Source organism: Neodiprion fabricii, chromosome 6, assembly GCF_021155785.1.
Source record: "Neodiprion fabricii isolate iyNeoFabr1 chromosome 6, iyNeoFabr1.1, whole genome shotgun sequence".
NCBI lineage: Eukaryota > Metazoa > Arthropoda > Insecta > Hymenoptera > Diprionidae > Neodiprion > Neodiprion fabricii.
In genome coordinates, this window is record NC_060244.1 from 21,894,723 (window position 1) to 21,916,040 (window position 21,318).

Here is a 21,318-nt window from a genome sequence, read left to right on the forward strand (position 1 = left end):
GCATTGTGCGAGTCACTGATCCCCTACTAACGCGTCGACGATACCCGAGCAATGGCTCTTGACGCCTATAGTAGGTACCGGGAGCACAATACACCTGTATGCACGTCATATACGTACGCTGAAATGTGAATAGGCACTCGGACCGTTGGTGGAAAAGGTTCTTAATTCCTGCAAGGACGAAGGATCGGATTCGTTCGTCCCTGCTCGACGCCAGGAATCCCTCCCCAGATCTTATATTTTAATTCGTTCAATCTCCGGCTCCTCGGATGCTAATCGACCTTCCGGATCTCGCGAAGCGTTAGAGAGAGGTTAAAAAGATACACGGCTCGGTGAGAACTCTGTTGACACTTAAAGTTTCTGCAAAGGAGAAAAAAAAACAGGGTACCCACTCCGCTCGGCAATTTATAATTTCGCAATATTTTCCGTGCGACAAAATATTTTCCCTCTAAAAAGTCAAGTGTCGCACTTTTTACAGTCAACATTGACAAACGGTATATTCCGACTTCATGGATATTCACAACTTTCGGACACGTTGATGCCGAAGTGAACAAACATGATAGTTACAACGCTATATATAAGAACGAGGGACGAATCCTTTCCGTTAGTCCTCCGTATCCTTGGAGGGTGGTTCGATCACGTGACGCCGTACGCGTCAAACCTGACGAACGTGGTTTCCGTCGATGCAGATTTATCACAGCAACTTCTGACGGATGAAAGATGATCGGAATTCGAAGGAATGGGAGAAGTTCGAACGTATATCCCGCTGTCTTTTTCGGTGAATTGACACAGAGTCAGCGGGTTCTCGTCCCTGAACAATAATTCTTCCCCGTCGTGCAGCGTAACGTCGGAGTCCGTGCATCGCGCAATTTCGAAATGTGCATCGCAGGTCCGGAATCAACGCAAACAGGAAGCTCATTAAGTTGTGCCTGCGGGCAGCGGCGCGCCTTTCTCTGTAAGCGGCAACCGTGTCCCATCGCGATATACCTCTTGCCTTCCGCTCCGTCTCATCCGTTATATCATCGCCCTGCACCCGGCTCGAATACGTCTGCTTACAAGTTGCAGGCATTTCGCATGTCGCACCAACGGATGCAGCAGCCGCCAGCTTATGTCTGACAGGCACGGGACTCTTACTACTGACGACAGGATCCGGAGCCTCGACAACGCGAAACGCCTAATTAGATGTCACGTGCTGTCGTATATGGTGATAATTCAAGCAGAGGGTTAAATTAAACAGCGTATATGGATTTCGGATTTGGTTGTAGGTGTTTTGTAGGTACAGGAATCAGGGAGTCGGATTATTCTTCTTGGTTAAAAAATTTCACGCTCTCTGCAGGGTTTCGACGGCGAAATATAGAGTGACGGACAGCAAACTCCTGTTCGTACAAAGTTGTTATTACGGTCAGGATGAAGTTTGGATGAACGGAGAACAATTATTGGACCCCGTATGGTCATGTAACGAAAATCCATCGCGGAGCAACGTCGACGGCGAAAATAATGAAAATTTGTTGCATCGTGCAACGTGTCGATACGTCAGCGCCTTCAAAGGTTTGCTTTTCATTACTTCGTTTCACGACGACATTTTTGTATTTTGTGTTATTATTTGTCGGGTGCTTTTAACGAGAACATAGCAATACTGCTTGAAGATTGTCTACTTTTTTGTTTTTTCCCGGAATTCGGAAATATGCAAGTGATCTAGAATACGGTTTGGCCTAATTTTGCACGTACCGCAACGATGTAATTAACCTTTAAAGTGCATCACGGGTGTTTGACACCCGCAGAAATGTTTAAGGTCCCAAAAACATTACTTAATTTGAAAAAAGTGGGTATATGTCGTCATCTACCTGCAATTGAGATCACTAACTGTAAGTAAAGTAGGTTAGTATATTTTGGTAAGCGTCAGTATACGAACAGATGCTGCGCAAAGTAGACGTTCTAAAATCCGCGGGTGTCCGACACCCACTGTGCACGTAGTGGGTGAAAAAGTGTTTTTGGAGCAAATTTTTTCTCTGTTTTAGTATACGTAATTAACAATAATTTAACGTAAGTACACTATCGAAAGTGAAAAAAAATTTTTATTTTCATTATTTAACACATTTTTGCTTTGTAGATGGCTTATAGCCTACGACCACGCTTGTTGCGTGAAACGTTATTAGAAACGGCAGACGATGAAGAGAATTTTGGCGGCCAAGAAAGTGACGCAGAAGAAAATTACTTTATTTTTTTATAAATAATACTTTTTTATACGATCCTTTTTTATGTGATCCTTCAATATTTTGTATTATTTCATTATTTCGATCCTTTTTTTATTAAATAAAAACATGAAAATAGCTAAGAATTGATGTGTTATTTTACCCGAAAAATTGGCACTTCAAATGTGCAAATAAATATCTTTTTTGAAAACATCCGTATTATAGTATTTTTTTTCTAAAAGTATAGTATTTGAAGAGTACCATCCTAAATTTTTAGCTAAAAATATTTAAAATTACGCGAGATACAATTTTTTAAGTAAAAAAATCCATTTTTTCCATTTTTTTTCTTTCAGCAATTTTTTTTGTGTTATTAAAATAAATAAATACTTAAAATACCTACTATATAATAAAATATATAAGTTAAACTATATCGGATTAAATTTTTGTAACAAAATATTCGATAGCGGCTGAGTAATTAACGTTCAAAGTCTCGCGGGTGTCGGACACCCACGATGCACTTAATGATCCGCGAAACAACGATGCACTTTAAAGGTTAACAACGAGAAAAGGAGTAATGTGACTAGAAGGTGTGTAACCTGGAGGATTTAGTTTTAATATTTGTTCCTCCCATTGGAGAAAGTTCCATGTACAATAATAACACACGTAAATTCTCTTCGAAAAACAAGCGATCCAATCAATATGACGTAGAACATGCTGGATGAAAATTTTACGCCTATGACACTGATAAAATGTAAACTTTTTTCTCATACGTGAAAATGAAAAGGATAATTTTACAACCGGAAATTGGCTATGCGGATTCCCGTTGTTGAATGTTTTACAATTTTGTGTCAGTCGAAGTCTAACCTGTCTTCACCTCCGTTCGAGCCACACCTTCAACCCGGAGCCCAGTCACACCCTACGGAAGCAGTCAGGTATGTTTATTACTTGTACGTTACTGTCAGTTAAACAAATGCTCGAACCCAACCCCGAACTGAAAACCGAACGGAGTTGAACGAGCCTAACGCAGCCTGTCTTCGCACCGTGCCACCCCCCCCCCCCCCCCCTTACGCCCCCGCACTCCTGCGTCGTTTCAACCCTCGCGAAGCCCGTCGAATACCCACATCATTCAACTTCATTCGAAACCCACGGGGGACGGGCAGCCGAGGAGGATGTGTTGCGTCAAATATGACCTGGCGCACTCGTGGCTGACGCGAAAAATTTTAACCAATGTCAAAATTTCCTTTCTCGGCCCCGATAAATCGATGAAAAGAGTAGACTCGAGAGATGAAAATTTAAAAGAAACAGCATTTACACGATGGAAATGTTGTCTAGGCTCGTAGGTTTGATCTTGAAGTATCTCAGTATCTTTTCTTTAGACTTGCAGGCTGGTGCAGTTACGAAAGACCGGCAACAGGTAAACTGTCAGAATTTCTTGATTTCGAACGTGTGCGATGCCATTGTCAGGGTGAAACCATTGTAGGGTCGATTGCCAAGTTGAATAAGAAACGTCAAAGTTTCTTCCTCGAGAGTTTGTTGAAATGTAATTAAGATGTGAACGTTTTAATCAGTGTACCGAAACTCGTGCAGGTTTCCGTGACGTATAACAAATTTCCCTTGGCATATAGGAACCTCGCAAAACTTCACAATTATTAATTATGACATTACACGTGCAGGTTATGCGAAATGCATCCGTCGCCATCCAAGCATCCGTGATTCGAGAGAGTATAACGCACAGCGCTGAACCAATTTCCGGCTAACTTTGTCTCCCGGGAGATCTGTTATCCAGGAAAATATCTACCTCTTGTGAATCCCCTCGAAGATATTCTGAAACGAACGTCAAATCACGGTTAACGTTTCGTATGATTTTACGAGCAGTTGAACCGAATCTTCTTCAAAGATATACCGGCGACGAAATTCAGCGTACCATTTGGCAAAAATATACTTGAGAATAGTTTTCAATACACAAATCGAAATACCTTTTTGAATAATTCACTTCAAGTTTATAGCGCCATGTAAATGTCTACTTTAACTTCAAACGGTTGTTCGAGACCACCGGTGTCTTTGATCATAGATTTTCCTATTCTCACCCGAGGAAAACAGGGCAGCCAGCGTGCAATGTGAATCGCGAGTAATATTTTAGAAACTATACGTCGACGTGGAATTTTATCAACACCAAGTTGCTTTCCTTCTTCAATTAACTACTTCTCAACGGTTACCGATACAACCGATGCGTGGTCGGCATTCAAAGAAGAGAATTAAGTCCCAGAGGGGCGGACTTCTCGCGTCCCTCGTCGACATATCGTTCTTGAACTCAGGCCAGCAGCGCTAATTTCATTAAACGTGAAGGCGATTGATCGCGATGAACCGTCTTCCAGAGAAACGCGAGGTGTCGGCTGGATCACACGGTGGTCGTTTCCGTCGACATTGGAAGGAAAAATTGAAGAGTGGAGGACGGTGATCAGCAGATTCGAAAAGATGAAAAGATACGTCACGCCGCTGGCCTCTTCCGCAATCAGCTGGTCAAGAAGCGAGGCGGCACCTGTGTGTTCGCACCCGCGTAACCAATCATAATGTACATTGTATACGCAAGCGTTACGGACTTTTTATTTATTTAGGATTTTGCAGCGTGGAAGATCGGTTGCAAATTCCTCGTGTTTTATCGCCCGGATGAAACTCAGAGACCCACATCGCTCGCTCCGCCTCTTTTGTAGTTTGTCAAACGTTTCCGCAGAGTTGGACGTTAGTTTTTACAGATTGCGGCAGCGTAATGACCATCCTTCAGTTTTGTGCCAAGGGTTGAATCCTATTATATGTGACTGCATACTGGTACCGAAACTGTAAGGTATTTGGCACGAGTTTAATCTCCTGGACTCCCGCATTGGATTTCGTATAATAATATCTTCAAGTGAACGTAATACCGTGTAATATTCACATCACGATTTTCTCGAGACGTCACTTTGCACTGTCTGAGAATGGGGCAGAAAAAGGGGAGGAAGAAAGAAGAAAATGTCATGCGAGAGGAAGAAGCGGGGGCAATATGGCAGCTTATCACCACTCGGAACGAATATTTCTTGCGTACGTGATTTACAATCCAAGTTCTGAGGTGGAAAAAGAAATGAAAAAAAAAAAACGTAAAAAAAATAACAGACACGAGGTTCTTCATATCCTCTCTATAGTCCAATAAAACCCGGCGTTAAAATAATCCGATCACATCCCGGCGAGCTAGACGCGGAACGATCTTCTTCATCTTCTCTGCCAACGAAATAGCGTTAAAAAAAAGGAAACAAAATATGTCAAATTTTTAGACATACGGCGTTCTATTCTGCAATTTGTCACAAACACATCGCTGCTGTTCCGGTCGACAGGATCGTTGCAAGCTTTACCCTCGCAAATCCTCGGTTTTTACGTCACGACGACGTTGCCCGTGCGTAAAAATATCGCCAGTTTGAAATTTCCGGTCTAAGAAAGCTCTTGTTTTCTTTCTCCCGTGGCAAAATTTTATCGACTAAGTCGCGATGCCTTAAAATTGATTTTGCTTCAACGACGCTCGACTTGCGCGTTTAATTTTGCGTCGTTGAAAGAGTAGAAAAAAAAGTGAATAAAAAAAAATCGGAGCCTTCTTTTGCCTCGGTTTGCATGTATTAAAAATATTTTTATACTTCCATTTAATTTTTCCCCGCAAAGATGTCGAGACTAAAGAATACAATAAAGGCTATGCGTCGTTTCATGTAGTCTTGAAAGAAAATTTTTCGCTAGAATCGACGCTCTGAGAGATTTAATCTGAGACTAGACGCAAAAAATTCGCTTTCTTAATAACTAAGCAAACGAGAACGAGGAAAATGGGAGAAAAAATGTTTCTTTGAACGGTCCACTCGTCACGAAAGACGCAATTCTCGTCCGGCGCGTCAAATTCCGTTGCCCGAGCAATGAAATTATACATTTAACCTAGCCCTCGAGATCGCGGGGTGGCAGCTTCCCCCTTCGTACAGGGGGTGTGTAACAATTCTCGCCACACGCTGCCGCGCTACTTCCTGTTGATATACGCGACCAGTTGTTGTGCTAGGCGTCGTTATCCTGGACTGTCCTCCGGCCTGCTGCTCTCGACTCGATGGCCGTGTTGGGATATTTGAAATAACGATAAGAGCCAACAACTGCAGAGGGTAGGTATTATGTACAGTACCAGTGAATCAAACCTCGCGCGGACTGCAGTCACCGTGCTTTACAACCTTCGTATATATTCGGGCAGATACGCGCTGAACAAACGCGGCCATAAGATATCTCCGTTACACATACGAATCGTGACAAAACGGGGGTCGACGTTATTTCTGATCGTACAGTAATCGTGAAATTTATATCCGATTCCTTGACTACCGAGGCTCTAAATCGCGCGATGAAGTGCGCGTAAAAAACCCTGCCACAAAAGTTTCGAGGACCCGGCTACGGCCGAGAGAGATTTGCCCAATTTTCGACTGTTGTCGGCTTAAGTGCGCGATTGACGTCTACGCGTGCGTAAGATTTTGCCGACCTTTCGCTGCTCTTCGCTGCAATTTCACATTCCACTTTTTTGAAATAATTTTCAGGACTCGTTGTTCCGTTTCAAGCTGCGATTTTTTCGTCCGCTCAAAGGACGCTGCGAGCCGTAAAACCACTTCAACAAGGATACGAATTCCTACGAGTAGCGTGCGTGGATGTTAAGTTCAAAGTGTTCGGCGCGCCGCCGATTCAAGACTCCTCTCGGAATTTCGGGATTTTATCAAAACCCCCCAAGTGTGGGTCAATTTCGGTCACTTGACTTTCTCGTCATCGGAGACTCGGCCACTCTTTGTATCCGCTCCCTTCCGACGCCCTTACAGCCAACGCTTGTTCTCCGCAGTCTCTCACCCCTCGTCGCGAATCCCGTCCCAGCACGCGACTTGCCGCCGTCGCGTCGACTTTGATGCTCTGGAATTTCTAATACGGGTACGGATATGCCCGTTGGCAGTGCCGAAGTACCAACTCGTCCCTTTCCTCCTTACGTTGACTTGTCATCGCTGTATGGATTCTCTTGTTTCGTAACAACCACTTGTGGTTTGTGTTGGGGATGATTTTCACCGAGAACTTACGGGGCTGCAAGGTGAGGCGTCTCAACTGATATCAGCCCGGTACTGATTGTAACTGATTGTACAGATGTTGGGCTTAGACATGTCGAAAGGCGCTCTGACGGAAAATGTGACGCTTCAAGATATAAGTAACGTCGTTTTTTAATTATCTTTCCGAACTCTGCACACTTGTTTTGTTTGCGGAGCAGTGTATCGAATATCAAAAGTTAATTACGCTGCTATTTTTTTACTTCAAGTACTAAATTTTTACAAACAATAATTAAAATTGATTTTTTTATTGTGAGGCTAAGCACACAATTTGATTCTATTTCAGTTCAATTTAGATCTGTGTCTTGGTGCACGTTTCGAGTTTTATCTCGATTTCTGAAAATAATAAGGTCACTGATAGTCTAAATACATATTGAATGGTCAAAGTATAGTATATACCTAGAACTACGTTCCATGGGACGAACATTTACCATTACAACATTATGTTAAAGTTCAAAACAAATAAACACAAAGTATTTTTAAGTGCAATTTCTTTTATGAATAGAAATGAGTATAATAAGCGTTAAACTAATTTAAAAGAAAATTCTCTCCATCATGTTCAATAGCCCCGAGTTATACGCTTATTATATACCACTTGCATGCTCCACAATTGACGCACGACTTTACTTGACAACCTTTTAAGTAGAGCGAAAAGCATATAACTCGTTCAAGCAACGAGTTCTGAATTAACTAGTTGGACGAGCTGAGCAAAATAGACTATTAAGTAATAAGAAAAAAGTGGACTCTGACCGCGCAGTTCTGAGGTCTTTACACGTGTAAATACCTCGTGGAATCCTGCACAAGATAAAATAATGAGAAAATGTTCGTGAAACTGGATACCGTAAAAAGTCAGATCGCAAACAGGTGCAGCGGACAATTGTACCGCTGCAGCCTTTTTCTTCCTCCCTTTCTCTTGGATTTTTTTTTTCTTTTTTTCTTTTTCCTCTTGTTTTGTTCAAGCTGGCTTGTATCCCGCCCGCAAAGTACCGGGCTATTTGGTATGGGGGTGCAAAGTGGGCGAACCATATCCGAGCTACGGGGTAAATGAGGTCGTCGGGTAAGATTTTGCCCTGTGACCGGGGACCTTTACGATTGTCGTGATTTTTAACGCCCACAGTTGTGGCGGCGGTTTCTCGCGGAACGTTCCTTGCAATGCGGAACCGCAAGCTCGCTTCGGGAGATTAAACAACGCGGGATGGTCGCGGAAGATACCGAAGTCCGTGAATTGCCGGGGCTGCGACTACCTCCTGATAAAACAATAAGGCCCTGAACTATTATAGGTATAATATCTAATACCCGCTGTACCTATACGGATATAATAATATCGTGCCTCCGTTTCGTCCAACGGGAATTTAGTCACGGTACGATTCGGGAGAACGGTTTATATTATACGAAACGGGCTTAGGGCTGAACGATTTTAATTTCAAAACGCTCTGTGCTCAACACTCAATTTCTTCCCATCATCCCCCTTGCTCACGATACCAATGCTGCCGTTTTCATTCGTGCGCACGGACAGATAACGACATTTCCGTATCCTGCAGTTTATACAGAAACTGTACACCGATCGAGACGCAAGTAGTGATTTAAGCAGATCGCTGCGTTCCGAATGATGATTTTTATGAGAGTTCACGAAGAAAGGATTGCAATTTTTCCTTCGAACTGTGCACAAGATCGATAAACTAAATATCTCCTTTAATCGATTCCTTGGCTGAAAAAATTAATTTTTTTGCGTTTTTTTTTCTGTCTATTTGGCGCAAGTATTTCTGCGTACAAGCTCATCGTCCAAGCGTATACGGGGAAACACTTGGCGACGAATTCCTGCAGCTGCGGAGTGAAAATATCCTGGTTTGAAGGTAGGATTCCAGGAGTCCAGAGCGGGAAGTAGATGAAATTCTATTGCGAGATGGCCGAGGTACATACACGCGGCTTGGATCCGCGAATGCAACACAAACTTGTTACCCTCGATGTAGGTGAGAATCATACGGAGATTCTCCGCCGAGTTTCTCGCACGTTTCTGGGACTCGAAGACCTTACCGAGTCCAGAATCCAGACGGGTGTGGGTATAATAGCTAGGAGAAGCGAGTTGGCCAATGGTGGTTAGATGAGGTTGAATAAGGTGGAATGGATGTAATTGTTTGCAGTGCATTAGCTCCACTGCGCTGAACAAATATCATTACGAAACTCCGGCTCCGTTGCGTTGCCGATTTGACTCTAAACCCTAAGTGGTCGTAGACTCTGTTTCCTAGTTTTCCACGAGCCTCATTTTGCACGTTCAGATAGCTACCGCTGCTCACTCCATTCGGGGGGAAAATTCACTTTTGTTTACCTATTTTCTGCCGCAGCAACCGCGACACACTTGAGTGCGGTTTTATCGAGGCACTCATATTTGCACACTTAGGTACTTTCCCTGATTTTATCTCTTCTTCTCTGCAGATGTGATTTAATTTTCGCAATTCGATTTTTCTCGTATATTTACGCTCCTCGACTACTTCGACGATCTTTTTCACTCTCATTTATGGGTGTGTAATCTGATCGAAATATTGATTACAAGCGTTGATCAAGTTTATTCTTTTCATTCGATACTTGAACTCTGACATTGTAGCGTTTGAATATTGTAGCCACAAGTATTCGTTAGCAGCCTGGTTAAAACCCTGCAGCATCGTATTGCAACTCTTTGTTTTTTCGATGAATCGTGTTTTTAACGGCCACGCAAACCGCACACAATCAAGTAATCGCCTGGATTACAAATTAGAACGCATTTGGTAGTAAAGTGAATGCAATCTCCAACTACTTTCTTTCAAGCTCGGTTTCAAGCACCGTATTACGTTGGTGTGATGGAAACTTGAATTTGTTCAAACGCGTGTATCAATCGAATCGAAATATAGCTGCGATCGAGAATATAAAATCCAAATAAAATAGCCAGCTAACATCCCCGTCGAAATATTATCAATTTAATACGTTATAATCGAGTTAAATAAAAGTGGATCGAATTTTTATGCTACAAAGACAGAGTACGATTGCTCGAGGTCTGCGAACTCGGAATCGGATCAGCAACCGCCGAAACAAGAGTTTAAAAAGCATGTACTCAGTCTCGGAGATATGAATAATATAGACAGCAAAAAAAGAAGACGAGGAAGAAACTCCAGCGAGACCAGGAGAATCAAATTCAATGAAAGCTTTCAGCTCGCTAGGAAAGTTGTAATTCGATGAAGGAAGAATTCAATAACAATACTTGTCAGGGGTTTATCCTCTCGCCTCGGGGATAATTTCCCGCTGGCACTGTCGAACGTCATTGACGAAAGCAAAAACTGACTAGTAGGTGAGATGGAAAAACAAGAGGACGGAAAAAAAACCAACAACAACTATCCGCCGTTTATAATTGCCCCGAAAAGTAACGTTATCGAATGAATTCACAGCTTACCGGTTTTAAATTCACATTTACAATCTTGATCAACCTCTAATTGACAATAATTTCAATCGGAAATACCGCGCGCGTTAATCGAGACTGCCGTGTAAGATTAATGAAGAAAAGGCTTACTCACCGGTAGAAAAAAACACCTGTTAGTTAAGCGCCAAGATCAAGAGGGCAGACCGCCGATTTCGGCGCCGTCATATCTGTCGGTGTAGATCTTCAAAAGCAGCTTTACGACCCGGTCCCAAGGGGATGAAAAGCGCTGCCCTTTCAACCACGCGGTTTTCCAGGTGCAGGTATTACAGCTCCGACACCGAACCGCACCAACTTCTCCCTCACCGGTCCTTCCGCAGCTTTCAAGTAGCAGTCACACACCCGGCGATGCGCCGGTCACACTCAGGACTCGAGGCGTCAGGGAATCGCCGGTCGGGAATAGTAACCCACGCGAGACACGACCGTCGGGTTTCGTTTCGCGCGGTACGCTTTCGGCGCAAGCTCAACCATTTGCGCTCAACCGGGAATACCGTCGTCCCTTCCCCCCGTCCCTCTGCAGCCGCGAATCCTGCGCTACGCGAGACCCCCCCACCCCCTGCCCCTTCCACTCTTCCTGCATCCCCTTCCGTCGTTTCTTTATTTCCCTCACTTTCGAAGGCAACCCTCGCCAGACCCTTCGCATCGAATCCTGCACCTTCGGTCCCATTGTGGTCGGATGCTCTGGAGTAGGTTAGGCATGACTTAAACTTCGTGCATATTTCATCCCTGTAGTCATCGACCTTGTTCGTCCTGCGGATCGCATGTACGTAAGATATACATTAAGTATATAAAATTGAGGATCGATGTAGACCTTTCGAATTACTGTTGCGTTATGGACTTTTGGGATAGACACGTGATTGACGTTCGCCGACGTTTTTAGCCGTTAATTTATGATCAGATCCGAGGAATGGTTGATTTATGTTGACGCACGTTGTGCCGGATGGCGAAATCATTTTTTTTTTTTTGCGCTATGTATTATGGATAAAGTTCGGGATATTAATTGTCGTGTCGTTGATTTCCTGACACGTTTCATTGAACTTTAATTGATTTCAGGATTACACTTATAGCTCTACCTGTAGATACTTTGAGACAAGTTGACTGTGATAATAATAACTGGCTTACTTTCACGTGCATGGTAAATACCGTTCCCACTTTATGGACGTCGTTTTGACGTAGGCTGAGTAGCATGTATGCTTTCATTGCACTCGCTGAGAAAATTACTTGATATGAAATAAGGTGCAATTCAGATGCCTGATTGTTTGTGCATATATATGGTTAATTTTCATCGCGGAAGATGAATTCACCGCAAATCCACTGGTGTCCCAGCCGGTACAAGATTTTTATTACTTACGCAGGGGATTCTTGCTCATCGAGCGATGAAAAATTGCTTGGATTATGCAATTTCGATTTTCTTTCAGCAATTCATGAATTATCTAAAATGAAATGATGTCTATCAATTTTTCGAAACTCAGAAGCTGAATCTACGTCCTAAAGGCGACCGAATCCTGCGTCAATTAACTTTTTCAAAAGCTCTCGTGAGATTACTCGAAGCTCAAGATGAAGACGGTATCCTGAACTATGTGAGATCGCAACGAGGTATTCGATTGGCGCGTTAGGTATGTCGCTTGCAATTCAGATTTCATTGGAGGATACTATGAACAGCTTGCCCCCCATCCTCGAAGTGAATCCACTGCAGTTTCACCCTCGGTCAGCCGATCAAGTTCCGATAAGATCAGCTTTTAGCTGATCGAATATGAGCGCCTGAATCAGCAGAAGGGAATATTTTGGCCAGAAGCTATCGTGAAGACCATACCCCCCAAAAAGCGAGTACTGAGTTGGATGACATTAGGATTCATTTAGATTTTTGGCCCTAGTTTCATCCTTGAACAAAGCTGATTGAATATTGAGTATGGGAGATGACATCTGAGCTTTGAAAGGTGATTTGAACCGGAAAAATTGCGGCGTTTATCTAAAGGCTAATAAGTAAGCTACGGCCATCTACGATATGATAATCTAACTACAGTAAAAAAGTTTCGATAACGTATTTAGCGTGGTGAGCCGAAGGATGCATCGCGATTCAGGGACTTCCCAACTTTGGCGACGTTGGGCAGGGTAGGTTGGCGCATATGGAGGGGTAGAAATCGGTCGATAATACAGAAAGCTGCGAGTTCTGCTATGTTGGCTGCAGAACGAGGCCCTCAAGCTCAGTATCCGCAGTGGGGAAACATTCGTCATTCGTCAGTACCTTGCCAACTGTTGATGTTTATGGATAAAGCTCGTGAGCTCGATTTCATTTTCCGTTATTCATTTATTTCCTGGAACATCCAGAGCTCCCTTTATTGTTAGAAAACATAGTGGAAACAGTTTACAATTACTTTGCTCATTGCGCCATGAGCGCCATGAGTAAGAATATTGCTGTCGTAATTTTTTATCTGATATATTTGTGCCGATGACTGCCCATAAAAAAACTTGTAATTATGGTGTTACGGATGTTGATGTTAGATTAATTATCATAGTAACACCATGTTGGGGAGTTTTTAGTCATTTGACAATGTTGCCATTAACTTGAGGTACAATTCCTATAATTATTATTCAATTTCAAGCGAACGTTACAAACGCGTATCGACAGTTCAATCATTAGCAGAGGTTTCGTTGAAAGGACGCTGCTTTTGTTTCAAGTGTATCGAGTACCGTATATTATACGTTCGATACAAGTATACCCGAGGGTAGACGTATTATTAAAATCAGCCCGCATGTAGAAGAAATCCCCCGTTACACGAGAGAGACTTTCACGAGAGTATTTTTCGTCCATCCAAAAAGAGCCGCTCGTCAAACACAGTAAATTGTGAAACTCTAAGCTTTGAACTTTCCAGATGAAAAAGAGATGTCAACAAATATTGGAGGGTGAAAAAGCCACTTCGTTTTGGTATTTCCGATATCTGTTCATATTATTTCCTATTGTGTGTAACAACACTGTATCCATGCAAAAAATATGGATATGGAATAATGGAGGAAATAATCATTTCGGAACGAGTCCACGCTTCTCGAGTAGCCTTTTCTCATCAAGCTCCGGGTACGGAGTGGCAGTGAGGTAGGTCCTAAAGGCGCAAGAATATGCGGTGAGAACGCAGAGGAAAAGCCAGAGTCGGGCTTTGGCCAAGGGCTTCCTGCAAGTGGTCCTGGCTGGCTAAACAAACGGCGAGGGAGAGGGCGAAGGATTCGAAGGTGGTTCAGGGCGCGCAAACGCGGCTCGGCCAAGCCGGTACACGCAGCGCGCGTTCCTCCGTGCGAACGTCTGTTCCTGCAGGAGGAGCGGTAATTCCAGTCTGGCGAACGCGCGCGACCCCCGCTATCCTGCACGCGCCGATGACGGAGATGATTATTTTTTTCCTAAAACGTGGACAGTGACGGAGATGTGGAAGAGTAGAGCGAAAGGGGATTGGTGATTATCGTTTGAAAATCGTGATTCGAGTGTTACGCGGTGATTTGTCCGCAGTCGTCGCGCCGTTGTTTCCGCTCTTTTTGGGCAGTTTTTCTTTATTCTGCATCGATATTAAAATTCTTGCACGTGGTGAAAAATATCGCCTTACTTTTTTGGGAGAGTGAAAAGTTCTCAGTGGTGTTATACCGGCGAATTACTGCAGCTACCATCTCTGTTAACTAATCCAACGTCATATCGAGGGGAAAGCTTTGTCGGCAGCCAGTGAAGTGGGAAACCTAATTGTTATGCTAACGAGACGTTGCCGGGTCAAAGAGTGAGCGATTAATCCTTCAGTGGGGCACCGTATCACGTGTCACGACTCTCGATCGTCGCTATTTAAGCCTAATTCCTTTGATCAGAGCGAACGTGGACCTTGTATAACACAGACGGGGAGAGTTGTATAATCTTGCGAAAGTAATAAGGGATTTAGAAAAATGTCAGTGCAACGCGCAGAGTCATTCGTCTCGGTGAAGAGTAGGCGAAGGATACTTCTTTGCCAGGATACGTTTCGCGAGGAGACGGCGTAACGACGTACGCTCAAATTGCCAATCGCCCCGCACGATACGTCCATCAATTATCGCTCGCCCTCGGGCGCAGCGTTGCGGAATACCACCGAGTGGCAACTAGTGGTCGGGATGTCCGACAAGGAATTCGGTTTGTTCGGTTGAGCGCGAGTGCACCCGGAGCACGACACATGGTGCATCAAGCTGCAGCGCCAAATGAATGACAATTGGGGAAAGAATCGACAGAAAAATATGGCCGTCCTGAGGGTGACTTTCGCGCTACTGGGAGCGACGGCTTACATATTTCACGGAGAACCGTCCGGTTCCGGAGTTGGTGCCATAGGTGCGTGAATTGTCAATGTGTTGTGGTCAAATTCCTCCAGATTGTCATCGTTTTAAGAGTTAATTTTCCGGTGGTGGGCACCTCTTGTCCTAAATTCCAGGTAAACTCCCCTTCGGATATTCTCTCGCTGTCCCTCTTTGTCCTCGTGTTTCTGGGTATTTAATCAGATCGTTTTATGGTCACTGAACCAAAGCGCGTATAGTTGGAATTAATTTAGAGTACGCGGCACTCTGTGGTCGCTATAAAGCCGGTAGTGATTAACGGTCTCTGGTTTTACCCGAAGACTAATTCCGAGACTCGCGGTCTCGTATACGCGGTCACGTTATTTCATATAGTTGCTGGAATAATCTGTCAAGCTTCGCATTATGAATTGTTTGAGATTCCGAGTGTGCACGGCACATCCCAGCAGCTGGGCACATGTGCCTTCCAATTCCTCAATCAAAATGTTACTCCGCAGCTGGAACCAGCCCACAGAACGCGGTGGGGGATACCCAGAAGTTGAATCACTATACGGAGAAGACGTACTTTCCAGACGTTTCGCCCAAAAATGTGACGGCAATTGCGGGTCAGTCCGTCGTGTTGCGTTGTCAAGTCAAGCATCCTGGCGAGCGAACGGTAAGTTTTCGCCCTTCTCAGCTAGAGTGTCAAAGGTGACGCAGCAGAATGCCCGGGTTCTTTGTCGAAATTTTCCACTCGAGTATCCGAAAATATCGCGGTATTTGAACAGATCGTAGGGATCGAATACCCTACACCCGGTGAGGAAAGTGCCATCCCCATTTAGGGCAGGAGTGACAGGGGAACCCGACCCGCGAGGAATTTTATATTATTCCTCTTTTCTCGGTAAGAGCACTCGGAGGTCAAGACGGACGTTAATAATGTCAAGTAGCATACCACCGTACCCTATAAAGCTCCGGAAATAAAATGACAAATGTGACGCGTCCACCATTCGCTCGGCTTGTTGTCAAGTTGTAAAACTACCCGGTCTGGTCGAAACCCTTAGTACAGACACGCTTGATCAGTTTTAAGCTCGGCGAATACAACCTTTGACACTGCAGCTGCCAAGTAGTCCTTCACGAATCGTCCAGCTGGTCGTATAACGTAAATCCTTGCGCTTTTCTAATTTCGGGAAACATCGTGACTTTCGTTTACCGCGGATGCACGTTATTGTAACGCGAGTTCAAGTCGGGTTAAAATGCAGGTCGGCGCCTGTGGTGTCGAAGATTTTTCCTCTTGGCAACCAGTGATACTGTGTCCCAGGTGTCCTGGATGCGCAAGCGGGATCTCCACATCCTGACTTCCTCGATCTTCACCTACACCACTGACCAGAGGTTCGCCGTTATTCATCCGGAGGCCTCCGATGATTGGGACCTTGAAATAGAATATGTTCAGCAGAGAGATGCCGGGATTTACGAGTGCCAGGTGAACACTGAGCCCAAGATCCACTTGGCCATTATGCTCAACGTTCAAGGTGATCCCCGTTTCTAATTACAGTATATCGATAAAGCTCATTCATCTTGCGCGTCTACGTGTAGTAGAGTCTCTCAGAAGATGGTGAAGCCGGCCGAAATAGTTGGCGAGTAACTTGAATAATTCCGTGCGATTGGATATTATGGTCTTACAAAGTCTGTTCCGCCGTTCGGAATTCTTGGGAGTGTTGCAGTCTAGTTTCTCTAAGCTCTCGCACGGTTCTAGGCAGTGCGTTTTATCTCCCAAGAACTTCCATGGCGGAACAGCTAACGGTCAGATTGCGATTTCATATTCACCACGAGGAATGATTCGTGTAGGTTATGTACACAATATGACAACGCTGCTTTATTAAATTTCTTAAAGTTCACGTAGGCGCACAAAAAATTTGTCACAGACGCTCAAGCCAAGATTTGGGGTCCTGAGGAAGTTTACGTTAAGAAGGGAAGCACCATCAGCTTGACGTGTACCGTCAACGTGCAAGCCGCCCCGCCAAGCAGCGTCTTGTGGTATCATGCCGGTGTCGTGATTGATTTTGACGGCCCTAGGTTCGTTTCCAATTTCTCCATCCGGTAACTTAATACAACTCCAAGTATATACGTAACGTCAATTCATTTGAGATTGAAATCGAATATCATCGTTGAAAAAAATTCGCCATCGAGAATGAATTCGACAATTGATTTGGTCCAATGAAAATATAACCAGTATTCAACTTTCAACGGGTGCTAAATCAATTTTGAAGTGATTTGTGCCCTGTGACCTGTGATATCTATCACTTGTTTCATTATAATGACTCACATTTTGCTTTGTCTCGATAAAACAACAGAAACTTGACATTCGTTATACCTGGACAAAGCTGTTGGCACGTTAAGTGTATGTAAGTTGACGTGAATGCGGGACATGTTAAATCAGTTTTGAAAACCAGTTGATTTGAAGAACAAAATTTCAGCATATACGCTTAATGCATAGATTTAAGAAACACGTAACATATACTGCACGAATTACTTCCAACATTGTACCTAGCGCGATTGTTTGGGGACGTATTCCATTTCAATTTCATTTCCAATTTTTCGAGATGATGCACGATCTTAATTTCGTTGAATATTATATTTGGCAAAATTGGTGGAGAAGAAAAAATAGTCCCGTAAATAAATTCCGAGATCGCTAAGAAGGGAGGAAATGGTAACGTTAGGTGTAATTAACAGGGGTGGAGTATCCTTGGTTACGGAGAAGTCGGAGACTGGTACAACGAGTAAACTGCTGGTTACCAGGGCCGAGTTGAGTGACAGCGGGAACTATTCGTGCGTGCCGAAGAACGCAGCTTCCGCAAGCGTCGTCGTCCACGTTCTGAACGGTAAGCTCTTATCAAGGTGAATGTTTGTATCCGAACATTGGATGTGATTTGTTGGTCGAAGGAGGAAGCAGTCGGTAGATAAGTAGGAACTCACGCCGCGGTGCCGGGTAACGAGGACGGTACCGTGAATATTCGAGGTCACAAGACGTTTACCTGCAGCGCCTTTTATAAATACGGCGACACTTGGCATATAAATTCAACCGAGCGTTCTACAAGGGCTGGGGTTTAAATAAAGTGCAGGAAGCTCGTAATAATTCTGTTTCGCGGGTTCGCCAGTCGGGAGTTGAAATTGAAATTTTTGTCGCAGGTGAGCATCCGGCCGCCATGCAGCACGGTGGGGGCTGCGGAATTACGCCGAAACTTCTCCTCGCCCTACTCACGCCCTTCGTTGGGAATATGCTGAGATGAGCGATCCGGGGGTAAACCGACCGTAATTCTCGCCGTCAGCTCGATTGAAACCAATTGAAATCCAATCGACCTGAACCGAAGCTACGTGACTCGGTGTGTACAGTGTACCAAAGTGTATATTCAAATGATTGTGATTAACGGCAAATTGCACGGAAGGTGTCTGCCACCGTGATTTAGGAGGTTCGCGTGGCGGTGACTTAGCGATGCTAATGAAACCCTATTAAACTTTAACGAACCCGCAGATCGGACAGTGATAAAAAAAAAGAGAGTGGAGAAATAATAAGAAAAAAAAAACTGTTCATTGTTTACCGGTAATCAAAAGTGCGTGCAAATCCGAGGGACGATGGAGATCAGTAATTATACACAGATATGATAGTTTGCACGCGAGCCAGTGAAATATTATACATAGGTATATGTATATCAACGATCAACGGAAGAGTCCGTTTTAAATCGAATTTTTTCATTTTATTTCACCTTTCTTTCTCCTTGTTACTCCCAGTGTAAAATTTATATAGCACAAAAAGAGATAATAAAAGTGAATATAATTATTATTTGTCATTGGATTAAAGCGAGTATAATAGCAAGTATCGTATACCTATACATCCACGAATCGAACCTACAAATCCTCAATTAAAACTTGATAACTCTCAATAGCGAGAAGGCGGAATCGTTCAGACCGCGCGCTCTCATCCCCTGAACATATATAAAGAGAGAAGAAGACGATTTTCCCATGATTGCAGAAAGGATCGTAGGTATGGCAGTCGATTGACCGTACCCCCAATGGCAGGCAGTTGACCCAGTTCCCTCGGGATATTTACTCCCCAGTCCCAACACCCAATTAACTTCGTCCCTGTATCTACGTTTATTATATCCAGAGTTCCAGACTTGCGCCCGTTTTCAGCAAGCTCGCAAAATTTTATATCACCGACACGTAACGCGCTGGCGGACCGCTATTATCAGAGAGGTTTGTCGCTAGACGAGCAACCGACATCGTGACTATAATCGCTGGGTGTTATTATCACTCCAACAGCCTGTTACTGGCGCCAAAATAGCACAATAACTTGTCCCATACCGCATCGCGTGGTCGGTGCATTATGCATACAGTGCAAGTTGTGCGGAGCGCCCGCCGCCGCTGCTCACTTTTGCGTCGAGCAGACGTGTGCGCTGGAAACTTTATATTTCCATCCGTTCGCGTATACCTGCATATGTTCGCACAGAGTGTATTCGCTAAGTGGGCGCTGCGGTATACGTGCGGTTACGTTGTCTCGGGACCGAGGATAGAACATGCGGAGTATAGGCAGCCTCATTTCATGCAAATCACCAGGAAGCCGCGGTTAGGTGTCCACCGCGAAACCTAGATATAGTAGTTTCGCGAACGGACCATGTGGAATGGAAATTCATGCACATTGGCCACACGGCTTTGGGGGATAGCCACGACACTGTACTGTACGTATAGCTGCTGACTATGTACTACAACTATGGTAACAGGCTGCTTTATGCCGTTTGAAACACATTCGGCAAGATCGTGTGCGTTTCGCGGCGAATACACGGGCGGGTAAATTATACATACAGATAGAATGTGCATCCTGCTCACAGCCGTATAACGTATGTGGAACTCGGTTGTTCAACGGCGCAATATTACTCCCGCATACGTGGCGTCGTACCACCTTCTGCCAAATAGCAGGATAACGATTATCAAATTTCTTCCAATAAACATCGTGCCTTGTTCGAAGGTTACGGAAGCTTACTTGGAATTTATGCCCATGCTCAAGGTCTGAGATTGGCTCGCTTTGATCTCGGGGGAATATGCAGGCTGCGTGGGGGGGGGGGGGGGGGGGGGGAGGCGAACTGGCGGAGATGAATCTTCGATGAGAAGATAATGGATCACGTTACGCTCCTGCTGAATTTCAATGAACGAGGGGTAATGGTTATAAATATGAATAAATTTTCTCGCAACGTATCGCACCGTACACGTACCTACTTAAATAAATGTGTGTGTGTGTGTGTGTGCGCGTGTTCCTGATCCTCGATGAAACCGCAGCGTCCTTATCCGATCGTCGCACGCATCTGCAAGAGCGAGGAAATTTCGGGAATAAAATTTATCTACCTGAGCCATCCCGTAACCCGAAATCCGCGAATCTTCGCGCTCTGCATCAGTCAGCTCGCATTTGTACCTTCGGTCCTGACCGCGATTGACACTGCGGCATATCCTGGGAAAGAGAACGATAGGGTCTGGAGATGCGAAATTCCCGAATCCCCAATCCCGGGTCCCGAAACCCGTCAAACCCCTTTAACGAGACCCCTTTTCCCGCGTACAGCCCTCAGAGGATCTCCAACTACTGACAGGACAAAATCATGCATATGGATGTCGGCTCGCATGATATACTTGACAGGTAAATACGATGGCCGCTGGTGTTACTGGTCAGAGAACCTTCGCCTCCTTCCGATTTCCAGGACTTTTATCCTGGATCGGGATTGTTGACGAACCGTTAGATTTTCGTCCATGTACATATCGACGCTGGTATACTTCTTTTTCCTAATATGCAATCCAAGGTTGGAACGTTAAGACTCGAAGAGTAAGGGTCTCGTTGTACAGAATGACTACAACGAGTTAATTCAAATTATTTCACTTTCAATTATCTTTTTGGAATCAAATGACGTATATATTTTGAAGTACGAGTTAGAATATACCAATTTTTCAAAGTATAATAATCGACGAATTCGATACTTTTTTTTTTTTTTTAACGTATACGCAGAATAATGAGTATTTAGGAAGATTTTATCCAGCGTATAATCTTACATGCATTCTCAATTAAGGTCTCAACCCCGTTATTACAATAATATTAATCAGGAAGCACCCGAGTGAAAAAAGTGAGAATTCCCGTTCGTTTCACGAAAGCTTGGTGCAGATTCGGTAACTTTTGGGCCATAAAGTCGCCGTATGAAATTCATATGAAAATTTTCTAAAGTCAAGTATACTAGCTGCGTGTATATATTATCTCTCT

The 21,318-nt window shown here is 44.1% G+C and overlaps 2 protein-coding genes across 5 annotated transcripts in view; one reads left to right on the forward strand and one right to left on the reverse strand.

Annotated features, from left to right (window-relative positions):
• The window catches only part of LOC124184325 (lachesin-like), a 60,534-nt gene that overhangs the window by 28,722 nt on the left and 10,494 nt on the right, over positions 1-21,318 (reverse strand). For 2 of the 4 annotated variants that reach the window (XM_046573896.1, XM_046573895.1), the window contains exon 1: positions 10,858-11,216. The exons of the other annotated variants lie outside the window; for them this stretch is intronic. The gene's annotated coding sequence lies outside the window, so the exon portion shown is untranslated. Of the gene's footprint in view, positions 1-10,857; positions 11,217-21,318 lie in introns of those variants that run through there. 4 annotated transcript variants of the gene reach the window in all.
• On the forward strand, positions 14,053-18,826 carry LOC124184329 (zwei Ig domain protein zig-8-like). Its single transcript, XM_046573906.1, has 6 exons — positions 14,053-15,087; positions 15,545-15,702; positions 16,345-16,555; positions 16,949-17,099; positions 17,757-17,905; positions 18,213-18,826. The coding sequence occupies exons 1-6, from the start codon at positions 14,961-14,963 to the stop codon at positions 18,311-18,313; spliced, it is 897 nt and encodes a 298-aa protein (XP_046429862.1). The 5' UTR covers positions 14,053-14,960; the 3' UTR covers positions 18,314-18,826.